The sequence below is a fragment of the Candoia aspera genome, chromosome 1, assembly GCF_035149785.1.
Source record: "Candoia aspera isolate rCanAsp1 chromosome 1, rCanAsp1.hap2, whole genome shotgun sequence".
Taxonomy (NCBI): domain Eukaryota; kingdom Metazoa; phylum Chordata; class Lepidosauria; order Squamata; family Boidae; genus Candoia; species Candoia aspera.
This window is the reverse complement of record NC_086153.1, coordinates 278,249,889-278,273,967: the sequence shown is the minus strand read 5'-3', so window position 1 is coordinate 278,273,967 and position 24,079 is coordinate 278,249,889. Positions and strand designations below refer to the sequence as shown.

Here is a 24,079-nt window from a genome sequence, read left to right as displayed (position 1 = left end):
CAATCTAAATAGATGTATGTAGCAGTGAAAGGTCAGTGAAAATATGAGCAGCTGAAAGCATTCACTATTAATGCACCAGAAAGGACTGTGTTTCACAGAAGGGAGGCCAGCCCAGAAAATTACATTAACAAATAGATTTAATTGTTGCATTATATACAAGAAAAGATTCCCATTGTTTCATTTTCAGTAGTGATTATAGTTTGGTTTATACATACCAGAACATAAGTCAGTACAATAGATATTCTGCCTAATTGGTTTATTTGAATGTCTCAGTTCCAGGAAATACGCCATGGTTTATTTTTTGAGAAGCCTTAATTTAAAAACCTGTTTTGAAGTTGGTTACCAAATCCTAGCTGCTTCAACCATGGCTTACCTTTATGTCTGAACTCAGAAATACTACTATAGTGTTACTAGGAAATTGTCCCCTAGATATGAACAAAGACAGAAGAAAACCAAAGTAGAAAGTGGCCAAATAAGCCATGATAATTTGCTTGCAAGACATTTGTTCAAACATCTAAAATTAATCTTGGTTTTGTATTATATGGATGCAGTCTGTATTACACTGCAGCAGTGGCAGAGTAGTAGTATTTTAACACTTGAGAAAGGCTAGGAAGCACATTGTGACTAAAAAATGTTTTCTCTAAGAGATGGAAGAAAAAGCACATAAAGAAGTTAGAAAAAAATGGAGAATCAAAAGAAGTAAAAAAAAATAAGCAAAAAAAGGATACAGATATAAAGGATAAAATCATAGACTTACACAATTTTTTTTCTTAGTGGACACAAGTAAAATAGATCAGAAATTGCTTTTACTTGGAAACAAGCACTATCTGTTTTCCAATGTTGCCCCCACACATCATAGACTGGAAAGCAGCTGTAAGGGGGGAAAAAACATTGAAGGTACTTTATGTTGGTGTTTTTATTTTAAATACAAAAGCTGTCTGAATTGACTTAGATGTACAAAAGAACATTACTTTTCCTTCAACAACCAGCCCCTGGTGTTAAATCTGTATTCAGGCTCACAAATTTGTTTCCAGTAATTGAGGATTGCTTTGAAGCAAAGCAATCCTAGCTAGTACAGTGTATGATATATCATAGAAGTTCAGCTGTCTGTACTGCATACTTCTAATACACTAATGTGCAAGTAGCAGCACTAGCCTTTTTTGACTGAACTTGAACAAACTAAGGAGGCTTGGATCTGGTTAATAAATAGATGGAAGCCCATCTGGAAAGTGTAGGGCAATAGGCTAGACTCTAGGGTTTTAAACAAACCCTACATGTAGACAATGAGATACCAGTTCCATGTTGTCACCAAGAAAACAACATGGATTTGTTTTAATCGGGGCCACACCTCAAGCTTCAATATACAAGTGTGCATATACATAGGACCACACACACAGGCATTCCTCCCCTTTGCAACCTGATTCTTTAGTGTGATGAAAGTCTAAATAAACTTTTTCACCAAAACTTAGTGTCTGTACAAGTTTTAAATCTCTGCATTTCCTTTCATGTGGCTGCATGAGCAATTTCAGCTCAAAGGATAGCCCCAGGCAGATCCCCACTGATCCAGGCTGAAGCGAAGCAGTGGCAATTGTACCAGCTGATTCTGCAGGATAATGCAAGCCCTTGGTTGCTCAGAGCTATTTAATAACTTCTAGCCTTTACTTTGTGCAGGTTTTTGGTTTTGGATCACTTGAGAGCCTCAGGGCAATTGCAGCAACTGCTGGTTTTGCAGCAACTCCCCCATGCACATTTTTGGTTTTCTTTTGTCATTCCTCAGGAATTACTCAATACTAGACTACATTCACCCCCTCTACACATAGGTCATAGGACTGCCTGCAGAACAACTACAGATTTGGTATCTTTTTTTTTTCCAATAAAATGTTTCATTCTTAAATCAGGATTTTTCTTCTTTTTTCTTTGGAGATATCGTCTACAGACTTCCTAAATTCTTTCTTGGTTTCTTGGCCCCTTTTCCCCCTCACACTTACATAGTTCCTCTGATTCCTCCCTTTTTTCTTGAGGCTTTTCGCACAGCCTCAGAACTATGACAACTGCAAAAGTTGTCTCAGTTCCTTCAGGCCAAATTCAAGATTACTCTTTATTCTGAAAGGCCTCCAGAGCCCTGGCTTTGCATATGCATATATCTCATCTCTGAACTGGCTTTTAAGATCTTCTGATCAGCTCCAGCTCTTTTTTTTATCTCATGGCATGAGGTAAAACCAGCAGTTGCTGCAATTGCCCTGAGGCTCTCAAGTGATCTATGGAGGCCAAGATTTCATCATCCTCTCTGGATGTCCAAAATAATCTATTTCAGCTGGTCTTTGAATGCATGCTTGATGGAATGTGCCAAATAATTATTTTGTCTGTTGTGTTTACTTATACGGGTTCATTGTATGCAAACTGTCTTGAGTAAGTGAACAGGGGTATCAATATTTTACATGTTTAAGTCTCACAGAAGAGAAATTGACATATTGATAAAGGATGAACTGAAAACCCTTGCCTACTGGCTAGCATTAATCCCTTAGGACAGAGGAAATTTTATGCTGATGGAAAAGAAGAATGGCTTTCTTAGTAGGATGCAATTATTTGAATTCCATTTTGTTGTATGTTAAAAGTACCTTTCTCTTTTCAAAACAAAAGCCAAACGTTTGGTACAAGGCCAGCCAAATCAAATCCCTCACATTAAATAATTTTTAGTTTGTTCCTCCAACCCTGCCTATAGTGGGGAGAATTAGGTAGCTCAGCCTTCCACAACCTGGTGTCTTCCACTTGTGTTGGACTTCAACTCCCATAATTCCCCAACCAACATGGCTGTTAAAAATACTATTTTCATCACAATTTAGGCCAAAACAAATGATTGTAGCAGAAATCATGGATATGCCTTTCCAGTTCACTTACACAAATTAAACAGACTATTCACATGAAATGTAATAAAACATAAAAGCCTCCCTAGAAATTCTCCATAAAGAGTCAGTTATTCATTTCTGGATATTTCGATTTTGCTTTGAAAAATAAAGCCAGACAATTATTTGTAAATGCATAGTGCAAGAAGCATGTAACAGCTGCTTCTTCAAATTGTCTGAAATGCTAAAAGATGATAAGACAGTATTTTATGAGCCATTCGTTTTGTAGAATTTAGATTCAGCTGTTCTAACCTTTAAACACATTGTTTAAATGTAAACACATTAATTAAGAAGAAAATGTATCATTCCGTAACTCTGAATGGCAATGGCATTCACAAATTCAGGCCAGATAATTCTGCCATTTGCAGCCAGAGATGAACCCAGAGACCTTCCTGTGTCCTATCTCCCTATATTTTAATTGAGGACATACAACTGGGAGAAAGAACCAATCTCTTACCTCCAATGTTTTCTAAGCCTTCCACCACTGTCTCCTTGACCTGTTTTTTGAAAAAAGTAGCATAAAAAGTTAATTTTTTCCCCTTTTGATGCAATGTAGTCTTTTTTCTTTCATTAAACACAGTTGCCAATACAGTGGAGAATTATCAAAACAAACGTCTTGTAATCTCAGTTCTTTGGATAGTTATGCCTAATCAGATGATTTCTGAAAAGCTTCTCTATTCATTGTAGATAAGATGAAATGAGTTATTCATTCAGCTGCAGTGACCACAACAAATAAGAAAATGCCAATGAAAGGAAATTATTGCTTGCAGCCATGGGCCATTTACCTACTGATTTTTATAATACCTTCAATTTTCCTTCTTTGATCCACTGACAAAGCTGCAGAGTACTAGCTGAATATTTCTCCATGTAGTTCAAAACCAGGAATCTTTCTCTGTGAGGAATGAAATGGACATCTCTCAGTAGTCAAATGTTAAATAGTAAAAACATTCCAAAATGCCTTTCTGATTCAGTTTTATGTGCAAAAGGGAACTATTGCCATTCCAATTCTACATTTTGGACAATAATTAAATTTTCAACCTAACGTAACTGTCCTCTACAGAAAAATATTTACATGTCATTCAATAGGTTATAGTCGAAAATAAAGATGGGTCAGATTGTTGCTTCAGTGCAGAAGCCACCAAATTTGTCATGGGTAGAAACAAGAGCAAGTATGTTCTATCTTCCTTGTAGCAGATAGAAATGGCAACACAATCCAGCAAATATAGCTAGTTTAAAGCAGTGTTTCTCAACCCTGCCAACTTGTAAGATATGTGGAGTTCAACTCCCAGAATTACCCAGCCAGCCATGCTGGCTGGGGAATTCTGGGAGTTGAACTCCACATATCTTAAAGTTGCCAAGGTTGAGAAACACTGGTTTAAAGGGTCAGGAAATGGTAATCCAATTGGTCTAAGATTTAAACACAATTTAAATGGTTCATCTGAAGGTATATCTTAGCACATGGGGACACTAGAACCTTTACATCTATGTCATTCAAAAACCGACACAAGAATTTGTTTTTTACTGTAACTTGTGCCTGTCCTTTGCCTTCTGCAAAACATACATCTCTAAACAGGGAGTACCTGACTTTCTGATGCAATAGAGAAATGAGAATTCTTGTTCTAATCTCACTAGGAACAATGGGGAGTTCTAATACAACTCATATGGGAAGCACTAGATTAGGAAAGGTTGGACCAACATATTCCTGCATCAGTTTAAATTTCTCATCAAATATCTGTTACATGCCTTCTCCAGGTAACAGATGAACCTTTGATATGTGCAAATAAAGAACAAAATTATTTCTCATTCTCCAGTCAATAAGACTCAAAATCATTATTTGAGACATTGAATGCTACTGGAAGCACTTCACATTTATCCGCTGACAAAGTTTTATATTAGCTGCATATTTGTTATTGTAGTTCCAACTCTAATTTCCCTCAGCTATATGGAAATTATTCTTCCCATTTTGTTTTTCTATCAAGGAGCTTTGTCACTGACAATCCACTGACAGATACCAGTTTCTGTAATGCTGCAAGTTCAACTCTAGTAATAATTTGAGTGACCTTGTTTCATAAAGACAGTGCATCAATCTAGAAAGGCATTTTTTAGAAAAAAAAGCATTCACATATTTCAGCAGATCTCATTCAGTGTTTCATTCAGATAGTGGCTAGACCAATTAAGAATACCTAGTAATGTTCCGTGATTTCCTTATTTCTTCTATCTCAGGTGGTAAAGGAGGTGGGTAAGGTACATCCTTGTTATACTGGGAGATCTGACCACATAAAATAATATGGCTATTTGAATTCATCTGTTGGAGACAAAAAAGAGTAATACGGTATGGTAGTTTATATTTCATAGCGTATTTTCCTTACACAACATTATGGATGGGAAAGTTACTCATTCAGCTTATAACTAACTGAGATGGGATGATTCATAAGAATAAAATAAATATTTATGATTCTTAAGACTGTTCAGAGTGCTGGAAAGTGTTTGGCCCAAGAGATCAGAAAAAACACACCAGGCATTTCTATAAAAATAAGTCTATTTATAAAAAGCATAAAACATAAACCGTTCCATATCCAGAGCCCTGGATAGGCACAAAAGCTTTTTACATAGACATACTTTACAAGCTCATACGCACATGCTGAGCTGAACGAGCTGCTGCTGCTGCTGCTGCTGGAAGAGAGGCTGCAAAAAACGAAACTAAAACATTCTCGTGGCAAGTTCCCTCAGGCAATCAGCAGCTTTACCTCATATGGTCATCCTTTTCCACACCCCAACCTGAGGACAATTAAATCTGACCTTCTCACCCTGCCAAAGTGATTTGTTACCATGGTAACTTCTCTGCAGCTAAAATTTCTGACAGAAAAAAAGCATATACCAACAAAGACCTTATACTCCTAAATCCTGCCTCTCTGCATGTTACAGAGGATCTTGGAAAGTGTTTGAGGATACACATATAGGAAACAAAGCTATGAGATCACATCCTTTGTTCACTTATTCTTTTGGATAATAATTCAGACGGCATATCTGCCAACTCATTACATTTCATTATTTTAAAGTTATCTTTTAAAAAATTGTGAGGATTTTTCTCTAGCTGGCCGAATACAAAATGTCAAGATATTGCCAGAGCATAGTATTGCTGTATCTGACCTGCAAAAATGTGAATGACCACTAGGGGGCAACAGAGAAACATAAATCTCAGGTCCTTGCACCACCTAGGGATCATCCAAATATAATTGTCCTGTTTATGCATCTCTTAGAGCAGTCCTTGGCAACTTTCAGATGTGTGGACTTCAAACCCAGAATTCCCCAGCCAGCATGGCTGGCTGGGTAATTCTGGGAGTTGAAGTCCACACATCTGAAAGTTGCCAAGGTTGAGCAACACTGTCATAGAGGATGAGTTGGTTAGGCAGAGAGTAATATGTCTAACTGTTTCTTGTCTGCACTAATAATGAAGTTCCTTCTGCAGACACTTCATTTCCAGTGAGAATCAAAAGTTACACTGCATTCTGCAGATGGGAACTAGTGAAGAAAATGCTGGAGCCACAGCTGCTGTGAGAAGATAAATTGAGAAAAATGCATGGGAACTCTTAAGATAATCAAAAGTCCTTGGAGCAAGCAGGCAAAGACGACGATGATGGATGGAGTAAATCAGCCTTCTGTCAATTTTCAGCCAAATGAGATAGATTTGTATATGTAAGAACCAATGTAGTGATGGGACAAGGACATTGCTAAATCTTCCTGAGCAGTCTCCTCCTACTCTCTGCAAGTTGGAGCTTAATGCTGCTAAGTGCTGCTCCTGAGAATCAACGGCTAGACTTTCCAGAAAGAGGGGGCAGGCTTTGCTCTACACTGGCCTCTTCCCCACAGTTCATCTTAACAAGCGGCTGCTGGCCAAAGCATGACCCTGGATCCCTTGGAAGCACCGTTTGAAAACCATGCAACAGAATTGCAATAGAATGTTTAAGAGCAAGGGGTTGACTAAGAGAACAGTTAAAAGAACAGTGTGTTGTTATTACATGTACTGAAACAGAGCAGAAGAACATCCCGTTTGTCTGGCCTACATTCTGCTGCAGCAACCAGCAATATGTTTCATTTATTCTTCTACAGGAAGAATAAGAGTAAAACAAAATCAAATGCTCTTTATCTCAGTTACTGTATACTGCATGGGCATCCATGGGGTGGGCAAAGGTGGCAACTGATGACCCCTACATCATGATGTTCACACAAATGCCACAACTTAGTTCTGCATTGGATGTCACAAAGCAAATGCATAATTGCAGCATCTATAGAATGTAATGACATTATCACACATGTGCCACTTTTATGTTATTGTGGTCCTTTCGGAGGAACCTGAAGACCTGGCTCTGCCACCTGGCCTGGGGTGGGGAGGAGAATAGTCATGCCTGGTGTTGGCTAGTGCCTTGAAGTACCCCTTCCACGCAAAGACTGAATGAGATCACAGCCATCTTCACTTTACTCTTATTTATATTTATTAATGATAGGGAATTTTATAAGGCATTTTATATATTTATTGTTTTAGTGAGTATTTTGTTCTAAACCGCCCAGAGTCCCTCCGGTGGGAGGAGATGGGCAGTGACAAGCCTGATAGATAGATAGATAGATAGATAGATAGATAGATAGATAGATAGATAGATAGATAGATAGATAGATAGATAGATAGATAGATATAGACCAAGACTGTCTGCACACAATATCTTTACCATAGGTAACTTAAATACAGTTTACTCAATCCAATTGTTCTGGTATCACTAGACACACTAAGCAATAAAGTAATCACACTGGCTGACTTCATGTTACACACTAAGCTAAAATGTCTTTGTGTGTGGTGTGTCATGCAAACATAGTCATATGTGTCACATTGTCACTTTAGCCAGACTTTTAAGCATACCTCAGATACCGAAGGTGATGTGATGGAGATGATACCGCCTGCACAACTTAATTTGGATGAGAATAGAAGTAAATTCAATACAGAAAATCTTCAAGAAAAAAAGTTTTCAGTCACACAAGTCAAACAAAATGCAAAGGAAAAAACCTACTGCAATCTTGATGGAAAACATTTTTGAATTCATTGCTTGACATTTGGTGATGCTGTATCAATAGAAATCACAGCTGGCAAAAACCATAAAATTAAAGGCATGAAAGTAATAAATATATTTATGTTGGTTGGATAGCAAAACTCCAGAAATGTGATGGAACACTGAAAAGAAGACACTGCACAGTTTTCAGGAACATAGGTTTCGACAAATGTTTGACCCCATACTGCTTTAGTTTGGAAAAGAAAATGGTATTATCTCAGGTTTGTTGTTTATTCATTTAGTCACTTCCAACTCTTCGTGACTTCATGGACCAGCCCACACCAGAGCTTCCTGTCGGTCGTCAATACCCCCAGCTCCCCCAGGGATGGGTCCGTCACCTCTAGAATATCATCTATCCATCTTGCCCTTGGTCGGCCCCTCTTCCTTTTGCCCTCCACTCTCCCTAGCATCAGCATCTTCTCCAGGGTGTCCTGTCTTCTCATTATGTGGCCAAAGTATTTCAGTTTGGCCTTTAATATCATTCCCTCAAGTGAGCAGTCTGGCTTTATTTCCTGGAGGATGGACTGGTTTGATCTTCTTGCAGTCCAAGGCACTCTCAGAATTTTCCTCCAACACCACAGTTCAAAAGCATCGATCTTCCTTCTCTCAGCCTTCCTTATGGTCCAGCTCTCGCAGCCATATGTTACTATGGGGAACACCATTGCTTTAACTATGCGGACCTTTGTTGTCAGTGTGATGTCTCTGCTCTTAACTATTTTATCGAGATTTGTCATTGCTCTTCTCCCAGGATTAAGCATCTTCTGATTTCCTGACTGCAGTCAGCATCTGCAGTAATCTTCGCACCTAGAAACACAAAGTCTTTCACTGCTTCTACAGTTTCTCCCTCTATTTGCCAGTTATCAATCAAGCTGGTTGCCATAATCTTGGTTTTTTTCAGGTTTAGCTGCAACCCAGCTTTTGCACTTTCTTCTTCATAAGGCTCCTCAGTTCCTCTTCGCTTTCAGCCATCAAAGTGGTATCTTCTGCATATCTGAGATTGTTAATGTTTCTTCCAGAGATTTTAACTCCAGCCTTGGATTCCTCAAGCCCAGCATGTCGCATGATGTGTTCTGCGTACAAGTTGAATAGGTAGGGTGAGAGTATACAACCCTGCCATACTCCTTTCCCAATCTTAAACCAGTCCATTGTTCCGTGGTCTGTTCTTACTGTTGCTACTTGGTCGTTATACAGATTCCTCAGGAGGCAGACAAGATGACTTGGTATCCCCATACCACTAAGAACTTGCCACAATTTGTTATGGTCCACACAGTCAAAGGCTTTAGAATAGTCGATAAAACAGAAATAGATGTTTTTCTGAAACTCCCTGGCTTTTTCCATTATCCAGCGGATATTGGCAATTTGGTCCCTAGTTCCTCTGCCTTTTCTAAACCCAGCTTGTACATCTGGCAATTCTCGCTCCATGAATTGCTGAAGTCTATCTTGCAGGATCTTGAGCATTACCTTACTGGCATGTGAAATGAGTGCCACTGTTTGATAGTTTGAACATTCTTGAGTGTTTCCCTTTTTTGGTATGGGGATATAAGTTGATTTTTTCCAGTCTGATGGCCATTCTTGTGTTTTCCAAATTTGCTGGCATATAGCATGCGTTACCTTGACAGCATCATCTCGCAAGATTTTGAACAGTTCAGCTGGGATGCCGTCGTCTCCTGCTGTCTTGTTATTAGCAATGCTTCTTAAGGCCCATTCAACCTCACTCTTCAGGATGTCTGGCTCTAGCTCACTGACCACACCGTCAAAGCTATCCCCGATATTGTTATCCATCCTATACAGGTCTTCTGTATATTCTTGCCACCTTTTCTTGATCTCTTCTTCTTCTGTTAGGTCCTTGCCATCTTTGTTTTTGATCATACCCATTTTTGCCTGGAATTTACCTCCGATGGTTCTAATTTTCTGGAAGAGGTTATCTCAGGTTAGCTGCTCATAAATATCTGCCAAGTTTAGGTAACAATTATATTAGAAAGTGTATTAAGAGACCAAATCCATTTCAGCTTTCCTGAATGGAAAATTAATCCTCTCTTAAGTGTGGTTCAGACAGATTTGGTGAGCAGCTATACCTTGATGTAGAAAAGCTGGTGATTTGATTATCTGAATGCTATGCCAACCTAACCTTGTGATCCTTTGATTATGCATCCGTAACTTCTCACACCACTGCATTCTGGGCCAGGATAAGGACTCATGGGTAGCTCAAAATTGGGAGAGAAGAGAGTTGTGCATACAGTTCCTGCCCTTTCTCCAGTTTCCAGCCATCTGGGACCCTGCAATATTTGGGTCCTGGATACTGTGGAGAGCTGTACTCCCATTAAAGCCAAAACAAGTTGAATGTGGGGAGCAGGAGTGGGACTGCACATGGATATCTTTCTCTCCCCACGTTGACCCCTCCATACATTCACACAAATGCCTGAAGAGAGTTAAAAAAAAAGACCCAGCACACTCACTTGACTTATTACTGTATCACTGATGTCTCCACCAACATTGTCAAAGTATATATCCACTCCATCTGGGCAAAGTTTGTGCAGCTGCTGTGCCACATTCTCTTTCTTATAGTTGATTGCAGCATCAAAGCCCATTTCAGAGACCAAAACCTTGCATTTTTCATCTGTGCCACAAATACCGACTACTTTAGAACAGCCCTCCAGGAGACCTATCTTTGAAAGCAGAAAACCATTACAAAAAGTCAGCTTTTTGCAATAACTGGTCTTGCAGCACAAGGATTTTTTAAAAATTGAATCTATATTTCTTTCAGTTACAAAATAATCACTGTATGTATCTTTTCTCACAAGGAGCCAGTATAGAGAAAGAGGGCCAAACTGGGCAACAATCATGGAATGGGGAAAAGGATTTTTTAACCTGTTGCCCTTCTCTGTCACAGTCTCAAATGATATCAGCCATCCCCACATCTTTCAGCAGTAAGAAGAGACTGTTGGTGCTAAAAGAAGCTTTCTTCCTGTTTCACATAGCATATGAGGTGGAACCAAGACAAAATGGGGGTAGGCAATTTTTAAAATTTTGTGATCAAAGGAAGTCCTTTTTTTAAAAAATAAAGGCCTCTAAGGACCACAGGGGGTGTGGCTGGTGATGTCATGATGTTACCAGAGGGCCAAAATCTTGGTTTGCAGAGTTTTGAATGGATGTTTAGGACTTGCACCCATTTTGCCCCTAAGTCTTCCCAAAACAGGGAATATTGGCTTGATTGCAGGTGGGGTGGAGCTGGAGAAGTTTTTAGGATAAATGGGTACTTTTACCTCTGCAAGGCTTAAGATACTCTTGTATCTCTGAACCATGTCCCCAGATTTCCCCCAGAGAGCCCAAACCCACTTCAGGGCACTTTAAGAGCTGCAAACAGGGTACTGGAGGTGTCTATATCCCATGGGACAGAGTCTGCCCGTCCCCAAAGTATGGGGGGGAATATCACAGTGGCTTCCATGTGTCCAAATAATATGAATTTTGAGACTCGCAGGCAGAACAATCTCATCTCCAACAACAATCCTTAAGATGCAAGGCTGGTTTTGAAGTTTCTTACCTGCCCAGCCAGGGAGCCACAAGCACCAGCAGCTCCACTGACAACCAGGGTTTGATTAGAGCCTGGAGATACATGTCCTTTCTCTCTGATTCCCAGCAAAGCTGTCAGCCCAGTCAAGCCAGCTGCACCCAGGAAATAGGAAAGCTGTCCATCTACAAGATGTGGATTGATCTGAACAAAAATAAAAGTTTTCAAAGACTAGATTAAACATTGTCACTCTAGTCAAGATCCATTCAGATTCTTTGGCTGGATCCTTTTGAAAAGTTTCAAGGTTGGCGTATTTTTTTTTTTTGAAGTTTTAGGGTCCAAAGATTTTCTGAGAGCCAGTTTGGTGTAGTGGTTAAGGCACCAGGCTAGAAACTGAGACACCATGAGTTCTAGTCCTGCCTTAGTCAGCTGGCTGACCTTGGGCCAGTCACTCTCTCTCAGCCCCAGGTAGCGGGCAATGGCAAACCACTTCTGAAAGCGTGGCCAAGAAAATTGCAGGGACTTGTTTGGGCAGTTGCCAGGAGTCAAAAAACTGACTTGAAGGACACACACACACAAATTATATGAAGTATAACACTGTCCCTTTGGTATTCAGTTAAAAATCACATTTCCAGTACCAAATTGGATGCTTTTCCACAGACAACTGTGCAGATGATAGAAAATGGCAAGGGTTGTTCTTTGACAGTGATGTCCTCAACAAACTGCGGTGACATCATCACACACATGTTGCCATTATATACTTGCCACCTGATGTTTGATGCAAATAAGTTGCAGTGCTCCTGTGACACTGTCATGCACATGTCTCCATTCAACCCCCTCCCCACAGATATCCATAGTCTTTAGCCACCTATTGCTAGAGGTCAGGGCATACTCCAATACATCATCTACATCAGTGTTTCTCAACCTTGGCAACTTTGAGGTGTGTGGACTTCAACTTTGGCTGGGGAGTTCTGGGAGTTGAAGTCCACACACCTCAAAGTTGCCAAGGTTGAGAAACACTGATCTACATCATTTTTCTCCAAATGAAATGTAAACAAGGGACGGAATGCTACCTTGTCCAGTTGCTTTCCATCTAAAATGCCTTTAGTCTGCCAGGGCCAGGCAAAGGAAGTCACAAAGTCTCCTGGAGCAAAACACACATCTTTGCTTTCTTCCACACAACCAATTCCACCTCCATCAGTAACTTCAGACAATTTCCAAGCCTGGAGATAGTCTGACCCAGAATCTTCATTCATACGGCACCGCTGAAAGACAGTTATTTGTAGTGAGAGAATCCTTTAACACACAATCCTTTCATTCTCTGTCAAGACACACGTAGCTGGCCAATGCAAGAAGCTACAAGGATTTCAATGCTAGTCAGAACAAACACATAACCTTGGAAACTGTTAAATAACACAAGAAATCCTTTAAAAGCTTAAGCAGGAAACATAAGGCTCCTGTTTTTATTACTGATAGACTAAGAGGTTGGTTGATGCTCTAAATTATCTCTTTTTTGTTATTCTGGGTTATAGAGTATGTCTTGGGGAAAATCAGTAATTCAAATTATCCAACACAAATTTCTGATGTTAAAGTGATGTAATTAGTGAAGTTGCTATACCAAGAACTCCAAGTTTACTTCACATAATTGAAGTAAATTCCAGTGCTGATTTTATTACAATATAGAGTATTTGTACACTTTTTCATAACAGAAGCAATATATGGCATAGATGTTTACATAAATGCAGAGATCTGCTGTGATTAATTCTCCCAGTTATATTGGCTTCAAAAGTAGCAGCTGCAATACTTTTGAAGCCAATATAACTGGGAGAATTAATCTGATACTAGCAGGTTGCTGATCTGCATAGTCAGATTAGCAACCTTCATGAACACTTCTGAGAAAAACCAAAAACTCAAGTACCTGCCAAATATCTTGCAATGTGTGTGTTACATGTGCTACAATTGTGGTCATAGGCATTTATGCAAAGCAAAATATTCCCATCTACTAGAGTCGTAAATCACCATCTCACAGTGACACACATGACTTGCAGTTCACATGAGAAACCAACTGGCCAATTATTCTTCAAATATTCTTGCATTTTTATTATGCCCACTTACCATATAGGGATCCACAGACAGATAAAGCGTACGAACTTTGACCTGACCCTCAGCAATTTTGTCTGAGAGAGTAGCTTCTTCCATACGGAAGTTTTCTGCAACTGGCACTCCACTGACGCCTAGAATGAGTCAGATTACAGGTTTAACAGCTCGGTCTCTCCTTCCACTTGAGATTATGGGAGTTAAATCAGCATTTCTGAACAATCACATCTGACCTCAGAGGACTCACATTTCTTACCAAAGCATGTGTTTCCTTCTGAATTACATTCCTTGAAGATTTTTATATATATATATATATATATATAGTCCCCCTCCTTGGGGGGAGATGGTCGGTAATAGAAATTTGAATAATAAAATATGTATCTATATGTCTGTATCTTGGACCAGGATGGTCCAAGTATATATATCTTGGACCATCCTGATCTTTACAAATTCTTCCCAGCCTCTTTATATTTCTCCTCCATAGCCTTTCTTCCTTTCAGCCATGCTGATTTTCAACATGACATATATATTTAAAGAACCTCATTCCTAATAAAGTAGTTTGTGATGCACAGCATGTTTAATGTGAAAAAGCTGGAAAAAGATATCACCAGTTTTAGTGCAAGAATGGCCAGCTGCTTTACAAACCTGAGATGGAACAGAAATTAACAAGAGGGCAGAAGAAAATATGCAAATACAATAACCTCAAAGTCCATATTTCAAAGTTAAGAATAAGTTGTTGGCAGTAAATATTGCTTATAGCTACTGCTAGGAGTCATGAATATATACATAGCTTATAACATACAGACTTGCTTACAGCCCCTTCCATGTATCACATTTCAAAAACAGCAGGAATCTTTCTTAGGTTATTTGCTTATACACTTTTGCTCTTACACAAGTAGTGAAAAATTCTCACCAATGCACCTGTATTTAGAAAATGCCTGCTAAGAATGTCTTGTTGAAGACTTACACAACAGGCTCCCACAAGCCTTTGGACGTGCAGATCAGAAATCCCTCTCTTCTATGCCTTTTCTCTTCCCATTTACAATGTTCTACAAAGATATCAATGTCAAGTGTGTTCTCCATCAAGTAGAAACATACCAGGGCGTGAATGCAGCACCACTCTTTGGATAATCATCAGCCCTCCAGCAAAAATATGGCACAGATGAAAATCAGCTTCCCTGTAAAAACAGACAATGTTTAACACCGCCTAGAGGGCAATTGCCAATAAGCTGTTTAAAAATCTAACAAATAATTAAAAAACACAGGGATATGGTTTGGGTTTTATGGTAGACCTGTATGACTAAGAGCCATACATATTTCCTGAAAGCTGTGGGTATGGTTCCAGGGCCCCTTAAAAACTGTTCAACTGTTCTATTTTTAACATACCAGGAAGAAAAAAAAATTACACTCAGGGAATGGAATCAATAATATCAATTTAAATGTAAATCAAATTCAATGTAGCTTTTGCCACAGCTTTACCCTTCTTGTTTCCCTTGCCCTTTCTACTTTGGGGGGTGCTGCTTCTAGCAAATGTGTCCCTTGGCTTATGAAGAGTTATGTGCCTTTTTTTAGGGTAATAATAAGGTGAAATCAGAGGAACTGAGGTGGGAGGGATTGAGTGCCTATCAGCATAGGATCATTACAACACAGTCATTGGCCATGCATTGCCAATCCATGGAAACTACAGACAATGTAGCATGGCTTGGAGCATTTGTCAGGAAACAGTGCAGAACACTGCTTTTCTTCACAGCCTCTAGAATGTGCAGGTTTGTTGATAGGAAACAAGTTCACAGATACAGAAGGTAGAGAACAGATTGGCAAAGCACAGAATGTAGAAGGGAGAAATAGTTAGAAGTGCTAAAATGTCTCACTAAAAACTAGACAAGCAAAAGTTCATGCTAAAAATACAATCTATATTAGCTTTTTGCCATATTGTCCCTGAGATTGTTCCTGCAGTGGGCAGGAAGCCCATCCTAAACAGCCTCAGTGTCTGAAAACATTTTAAGCTGCCTTCTTCCCTATGGAAAGAGATTTAGCTGACATTGTCAAGACTCCGCATCAGTCTTTCATAATCTGGTCCTTCCAGATGTGCTGGAACAATGGGCAAAACCCAGCAAGAAGAGATGAAAAGTCCTACATATGGGTAGGAAAAATCAAAGGCACAGGATGTGGGGAACATATTGGGCAACAGCATGCACGCCATTTCTAATAGTGTTTTTTTAACCATTTCCAGGAAATAAATAAGACATTCAAATATGCAGTAAGGTAGTTTTATCATATTGAGAATTTCATGACAATGATGCATGATAATCTAAGTTTTCAGTCAGGGAGCATGCAGTACTAAATGATTTTCTAAGTGTTCATAGTTCTTTTTAGTTCATTTTTGAGAACTGAACTTCAGTTTTCACATTCAGATATATCCATCAGTTTCAGAGTGTGATTGTGTTTTGTCATGGATTATTGAATAAAACATATTTGGCTGGGTTTGCACATTATACTAAATGAGAAATAGTGTTTATAATTTTTGTTTAAAAAACTGTTTATAAATTAATAATTGTGAAATCTTAAACGTGCAATCTTGGGCATGTTTCAGCAAGCAGTCAAGTCTTGCTGAGAATCCTTCCTTCCCCGAATCTATTGCAGTGAAAGTTCTTATTCAGAGCAGTTTTATCCTCAGTTAGAGATAACTTTCCCAATGTTAGAAAGAAAAGGTGGCGTTACGACACCATCCCACTGAAGCCAAATTTTACCACACGCTGAAATGTAATACGAGCAGCTTTAGTTCTATTATTAAAACAAGGTAGGGAAAGCATGTAGACTGTGTCTTCTGAAATTCTTTACCACTCCTAATAGTATCTCTGGATCATTTAGACTGCTAAGGAAGCAAAAGAGGGGCATAGAATACTTATTCCCCTAAAGATGAACAGGATAAATTTTTCTCATTTTTTTTCTCTGCAGCCGCTAGCCTGATCTGGTCTATCTTTAAATGCAACATATCTTCCTCCAACTCACACTGAATCTTACCCCATTCTGTTCAATTTTCTAACACTTATCCTGCTAATGGACAATGGACTTTTGAGCCCCTTTATGCAATTTCTCTTCAACATTCCTTTGCTGATTAAAAAAAAAGGGTTTTAATGACCAAATTTATAATACACAACATAAACCTACAATCTGATGCATTTAATACTGAAAGCCGATGCTGGATACTATCCTATAAGTATGCATATGATTGCAATTTCCCTATCATTTTGGGGTGGGGATCAGGTAAAAGGCTGGTTAGAGTCTTCAGAAAAAATGCAACAAGATATTAAACTCCACCAAAAACATCCATGAGTTCATCTCTTGCAGATGTGATTGTCTTTATATTCTGAATCAACATGAAAAGCTCCATAATCAAACATTTTCCCATACAGGGTTATAGATAACATAGTTATATGTATTTTGCAGACATAATTCTTTAGTGCTGAAAGCAAGCAAGCAAGCAAGCAAGCAAAAAAATGTCCCTTGAGTTTAGAAAAATCCCAGAAAAACAAAATGGTCAAAAAGGTCTGTCCACAATCTTTTGAATTTAGCATTTCAATACATGAGGCACATCCCATCTCAAACATGACAAAGTTTCCTCTTTCATTCTAGACATAAAAACACAATAGGTAACTTCCTACACATTCCTACAAATGTTAGACTTATGCAGGCTTTCTCCTTCCTGGGCTGGTGCTGATATACTCCTGCAGTTCCTGAAAGGTGGTTATTTTAAGTGGCCTCTGCAAGACAGAGTTCTTTGTCCCATTTCACTTTATGTCTCCTGGTTTCTTTTCTTTTAAGAACTTCATGACAGGAGAAAATGTGGACTTTTTTCTCATCATTATACAGCAAATCATGAGGAACATTGGGGGATGTAATTCATACTGTCCACAACTATTAAAAAGTCCAAAGTCAAATGGGATTTTTGGGGTGGGGAGTGTCATTATTCAGTACACATTAGCTCGAAGTAAATTTTATTTAAGTGCATAATCCCATTAGCAACCGATGTACTGTGGAATATAATGGAACTTTTAACTATTAAGAAGTTTGTACTCTGAAGTAGATTCAAAAGGATTCCTCTCTCCTTATCTCACTTTCTCATCTGGACCAAACCCAGATTCTTACTCACCCCAGATCTGAGTCTCCTGCCACCTACGATTCTGGGTCAGAGAAGTCACAGGAGCAATCGAGCTGAAAGGGACATCTGTCTGGCCGAGCCCGCCTCTTAAAAGGGAAATGAAAGAATCCTCAAAGCCACTTAAAAGGGCAATGGAGAAAAGGCAGTTTGTTTTAGCTTTATATATATTTACGGGAAAGAAAGGGCCAGCGTGTTCTTGAATATGTGTGTCCAAAACTGCAGTCTTCTCCTGCATTAGCTCAAAGTCACTTTTTATTACTACAGTTGTTTTAAGCTGAAATCTTACACAGGCGATTAAGTCTCATTAAATCTAGATCAGTGTTTTTCAACCTTGGCAACTTTTAAGGTTGAAACACTAATTTAGTGGGCTTCAGCGCCGGATAAAATTGGGGCTGCTGTGTGGATAAAAAGAAAGGAGGGACAAATCCAATTATATGCTCTTTAACCTGGAATACTTGCTGATTTTTATGTGAGCTGTGGAGTAAAAGAGTGTAATGATGGATGATTCACCACCAAGTTAAATGGTGAACATGGTAAATTGCATTTTTTTATTATTTAGACATACCAAGTAAGTTGTCCTGGCCAGAAGAAAAAAATCCAGGATCCATTTTTTAAAAAATACCCTTATTATTAGGCAAACTCAAAAGTCTAAAATAAATAAAATAAAATTCAGGCTTTCAAAATCTGTCATTTTGTGCCACACAAGCAAGCTTTTTAAGGTGGGTCAGTATGCTTATTTGGGAGTAGTTATGATTGTGTGTGTTTAAGCCATCTTGTATGTTAATTTTGACCTGAAAGACAGCATATAAATGAAATCTACCCCAAGCAACTATACTATTTCTGAACAAATATTAACCTTCTTCTCTGGTTAATTGTTCAGATGGATTTAATACAAAGCAGCCAATCACATTTTACTCTAATGTGTTAGGCAAACATGCAATTAATTTATAGGTGAATGTGTCACATGAACTCAGGAAACTGAAACAACCCTAGTTCAGTTCATCACTGTAAATGGGCTGTGTGAACATAGCAATGTAATGGGAGGTAGGAATGACCTTGAGGAACAGGAAGAAGAGCCACATCCAAGACAATGGTCAGATAAAAGAAATTTGAGTCTGAGGCAGAAATATAATTTGAGAAAGTATCTCAGACTTGACCCTCCCTAGTTCTCACAAAGAAAGTGGAGGGGAGTGTATTCAGACTTGCAAGTTTCTGTTACTGTATTCTTATACTAAAGTTGTATTAGCATTCATAACTTTGGTTTCCTAATCTGGTCTACCCTGAAGGGTTAGACTGCAGTATGCAGCATTGCAGATAGGAATGCTACTGACCTACTTTTACCCATATACACCTAAGTTAAGCCTGACAGCATAGACACAGTTTGTGCAGTTTTCTTGACAACTAAGTGGCTTGCCATTGCCTTCTTTGGGGATCTTATTTTCAGCATATAGTCTAATCTACAGCCCTGGGCTTTCCTTGTGGTCTTCCATAAAATATTAATTAGGTCCAACTTTTCTTAGCTTGCAGCTGTTTTAATTTTCATTTCAACTTATCAGAAAAGTATATGCTCTTCTTTAATTATCATACCTTAGACATATTATGTGAAGACCTATCTCTGGAGATTTCCATAATACTGGAAAAGAGAAGAATGGGATGACCAGCAGCAAGACAGATGGATTCAATTACAGCACTGTTGGAACCCTGAAGGACTAGTTGGGGAATGAGGTTCCTGGAGAAAATCTATCTATGTGTTTGGTAAGAGTCAACACTGACTTGATGGCACATAATCAATCAATCAATCAATCAATCCTTTTCTTTTCTTCTTTAGATATGAGGTAGCTATACTCCATAGTAGGATACTTTGCCCCACATTATAGACATTGTAGGACAAGAGCCATGTTAGTCTATAGTAGCCCCAAATCAGAAGGAGTCTGGTAACACCTTTTACAACACATTAAGGTATAAGCTGTTGTGAGCATAGCTTACATTTTTTAATACAATGTGTTGTTTAGAAAGGTACTACCAGGTTCATCCTAATTTCTGCCCCCCACAAAAATTGTAACTTCTACAACCAAGTATTAGATTCCCAAAACTATTCCTGATTATTAAACTGTTTTCATTTATTTAGAAACCGGAGGGAGGAGGCTACAAGGGAAAAGTATGGTATTACTGTTAATCTGAGACAACCATGATCTAGCAAATACAGAAGTCTTGCAAATCATAGCAACAGTATGGACAGCATGGCAACAACAGCTGCAGCAATGAAAGAAAAAAAAAACCCAATATGGGTTTGGAGCAGAAAAAATGTAAGGAATGAAAAGCCATTAGCTAAAGAGCTCTGTAAGAATCCATGTCACCAGCATGACTGATAATAAGTAACCAAACCTTCTCTTGTCACCCTTCAAGTTAAATAATAAATATGATCCATAGTTAAGTGTGTGTGTGTATCTGTGTGTGTGTGTGTGTCTGTCTATCTATGTGGTGTTTTCCTCATAGCCAAGTAGTGATCATTTTCATAAAGTTCTTCATTATAGATGCAAATTCTAATGCCATTTAAGGAACTAGGATTTTCAGAGCTTGATAAAGCTAGATTCTTATTAGCATTTGTTATGCCTTCAAATTTCTGATCAAAACATGTAAATCATTCAGCTTCTCCTAATTCTTGCCCATCTCCCCACCCCTGAAATGTGTTTGAATTACATCTTCCAATATTTCCAGTCAGTATGGTGTCCCAACACCTCTGGAGGTCTCCAGGTTAGGAAAAGCTATCATAGTTCACCCTCTACTGAGACCATGTTGGATGATTTTGCTTTAAGCTTCATTAGCTACCCGCTCTTTGCGGTATAAGTTCTTCCTTCCTCAAGCTTTCTGTTGGTAACATATGCCAAAACTGAGATAGACTTGCCTGTCAGCTTCTCTTGTCCAGTTTTAAAGTATCTGTTACAATAGTGGAGTAGATGCACAGTACAATAGAGCTAAAACAAATAAATCAAGACAAGCATAGAGTCAGTAACTGGCTGGGTGAGGACCAATAGACTAAAACTCAGCCTGAACAAAGGGGAGATTCTATCAGTAGTTTCTTCCAAAAGATGGTGTTCCATTGTTCTGGATGCAGCTGCACTCTCAGATAAAGCAGGAAAAAGCAGGTTAAAACCCTCCAGATATTTTTTTTATCAACTCCCATCAACCCTTCCAAAAAGGGATTGTGAGAATTGTAACCCAAAACATCCCAAGGGTACTCAGCCCTATGCTGTCTCACTAAAAAATCAAGTTCATCATTTTGAGCCTGCTTTGATCCTGTTTTCTCACTGGAGTCTTACAGAGTTTCTGAGCAATGAATACCTAGCTTAAGCTAATGATCTACCTGTGATATCTCTGGTAGAGATGTTGTGATTGCACTTATCTGTACATAGTGTAGAGAGTAAGGAAGATGGCCTTGATGGAAATAGGCAAGAACCATTCCCTAGGCAAAAGGAGATGAAACATTTTTTAAGTCCAGAGCAAAGGGATAACCTCCTTTCTTAGGCTAGAGCTAGTGAGATCTCCCTTTTTTCTGCCTTCTCTACTCCTCTTGTCTCAAGACAGCTGGAGGAGGAGTGCTCTAGAGGAGCTCCTAACTAAAAGATGGGATATAAATTAGTTTGCCTAAAAATGTGCCTTTTTAAGAATAAAACAAGTTAGTTTGTTTCAGTCACTTTCCTGGGCTCAGCCTCTGTGTTGCAAAGTCTACCAGACTTCTAAAATATGCGATTAGTCTTTGCTGGGTAAAGTACCGTAACTGTGGGAGAGTTCCTACTCTTGTCAGATACAGCTACAGTTCTTGTATGGCTTGTATATTTGTGGATTTATATGCATTCTGCATATTTTCAGTATTTGCTCTGATTTGCATGAAGATCAGATTAAAAAGGAAATGGAAGCTTTTGATTCAAAGAAATTAGCCTCAGAATACCATGTGGGGAAAAAAAGTTTTACATTATATTTTTACAACCTTCTCTTATTCCAAGATAGCATGCTATCCAACTATTTCTTACCCTATCTCCCTTTTTTAATTGACAATTTCCATGTGTAAAATATACACAGAGCAATATCACTGAAAACTATCTAGCCATTTCTACAGCTGCCTTTGCAGAAGAGCACATTCCTATGATCGATTAGGAAAGCAATCTTATACTGCGATGACCCCTTTTGGGGCTGGGGAAAAGCATTGCTCCTGTTATGTAGATGGAATAGCTGCCACCTGTTATATCCACTGAGCCTAATCCAGTCCAGAAAACAGCACCAAACAGAGACAGAAAAGCCAACACTATGCCAACATATAACCTACATTGGGAAAGAGCCAATGGACACAGATTAGTGAGGACATATTCCAGCATTCTCCTACACACAAAATGATAGCACACTGTACAGAGTGATAGCACAACACACCACACGCTGGCCTAGTACTCCTAATCCTTTGGGCTCAGTACCATAGACAGCAAAGGCCCTATTCCTGGCCTTTCCTATGGATAAGGGGTCATATCCTCCCTCTGCTACTCACAGCACAAGGGAAGAAAGGTTGGTTCACACAAGGCAGCTGGCAGAGAGATGCCTAAGCAGGAGGCTGGCATGCAAGATGCACTAACAGCTGGGACGATGGTTCTGGGCCTGCTGAGGGAGAAAAAAACTCTTCTGCCAAGGTGCTGGAGAAATTGCCCAGGACATACAACAAGTTAACCATGGGTAGGTGTGTCATATTAGCACTGGCAAAGTGATTGGTTTGGCCTGAAGGACTTCATAAACCCAATCAGTTGTGGTTATTAAATAAACCCCAGTTACACAAACCATAAGGTATAATGTGTGAACCCAGGGTTAATTCCATAAACAATGTTTCAGTTAACTAAGGGTAAGTGTTGTATGAACACAGCCAGAGAAGGGGTAAAAGTACATGTCAGGTTATCAGCATATAACCTGGCTCCTGCATCTTGAAAACTGGTAGAAAAGGTAAGAAATAATAGGCAGTATTTCTTGGCTATATTCCCACAACACACTTATGATTAACTCACCGAAATTTTCTGGGTTCACACACAGAAGAACCATGAATTAACCTTATAAGACTGATCTGCACAGTGCACTAGGCTGAAATGTACACTGTAACTACAGCCTGTCTCTTTACCTGCAAGGGTACAGAATCCTACCAGGAACACACAGCACAAGAACAAATTAAACCACAGGAAATCCGATTTACAGGGGTGACATGGGGTGGTCTTAATATTAGGCCAAACTTTCCCAACCGGGCACCTTCCAGATGTTGGGTCTATGACGCCCTAAATTTCTGGCTGTTATACTTCCAAGGCTCCTAGAGAGCGTCAGGTTGGGGAAGAAGAACGCATTAGGCAGAGTGCGGTGAGTGACTCAGCCGGATTTGACTTGCAGAAAGGCAGCAACCTTATTTAATTCTCTTGTTCAGAACTGAAAGGAAGGCGGCAGGTGCTTGTAGGACTGTCTGTCTCAGGTGCCAAGTAACTTGGCTCGTCTGGGGCGCTGGCCAGCGTCAAGTTATAACTGGACTGGCGCAAAGCTGGGCTCGTTGTTCAGGAGTGAAATGCGCTTCAAGTATGCTGGGCTCAATTCAATGAACCCCGAGAGCTCCCAGTTCGGAAATCTTCCTTTTCCCGATAACCACCGCCTACCATCATGCGAGGGGGCCAGTCGAGACAGAGGAACCGGGCACCGCGAGGAGGTGGCACCGACTTGCAAAAGCTAGTTTCGGAATCTACCACTCTAGGAAGTGACGCCTTCCCAGAATCCTACCGCAAGAGGCGAAGTTGGCGTTGGCTTCGTTTGGCTGGTTGGCGGCGGCGACGGCTTTGCCAGCCTGCAGAGCTGAAGAGGTGAGCTCGTCCTTCCGCGCTGGGTTTGGGTTTTCGGTGGGCTTCGGCGCCGTGGACTTCTCCAGCAGGTCGCGTACGCCGGGCTTCCGTTTTGCTCCTTTCTCCTCTTGCTCCTTTCCAAGCAGAGCAACTTAGAGGAGAAAGTTTACGAGGAGAGAGAGAGGGAGGGAGGGAGGGAGGGAGGGAGGGAGGGATGGTCTGCGTCGTCTATGCAAATATAGAACAGGGCAGAGCAGGCGCTGAGCGAGTGACAGCAGAACAGACAGCAGTTTTGGAAAAGCGGGCGGCCGCGGTGGCCTCCTGAACCCTCGGCGGGGAAGGGAGAGCAAAGTTACGAAAGCCCTTGACACGAGTTGGCGGTTGTTGTTCCTTTTTTAAACTAGCCCAGTTTTTAGGCAGCTCCTCTTGGGAGACTCCCAAGTGCTGCTTCGCCCTGGAAA

General features: G+C 39.7%; 1 protein-coding gene across 2 annotated transcripts; it reads right to left on the bottom strand.

The window, feature by feature from the left end:
* Positions 1-119: 119 nt before the first annotated feature.
* Positions 120-23,756, bottom strand: PTGR2 (prostaglandin reductase 2). Of its 2 annotated transcripts, none has more exons than XM_063289874.1 (10): positions 23,560-23,756; positions 14,706-14,785; positions 13,626-13,744; positions 12,584-12,775; positions 11,544-11,714; positions 10,459-10,668; positions 5,087-5,208; positions 3,708-3,795; positions 3,361-3,400; positions 120-871 (listed from the first exon to the last, which is right to left on the bottom strand). In XM_063289874.1, the coding sequence occupies exons 2-10, from the start codon at positions 14,740-14,742 to the stop codon at positions 807-809; spliced, it is 1,044 nt and encodes a 347-aa protein (XP_063145944.1). In that variant the 5' UTR covers positions 14,743-14,785; positions 23,560-23,756; the 3' UTR covers positions 120-806. The 2 variants fall into 2 exon arrangements, with proteins under 2 accessions (XP_063145944.1, XP_063145945.1); XM_063289875.1 differs by lacking the exon at positions 23,560-23,756 and adding an exon at positions 17,761-17,805.
* Positions 23,757-24,079: the final 323 nt, after the last annotated feature.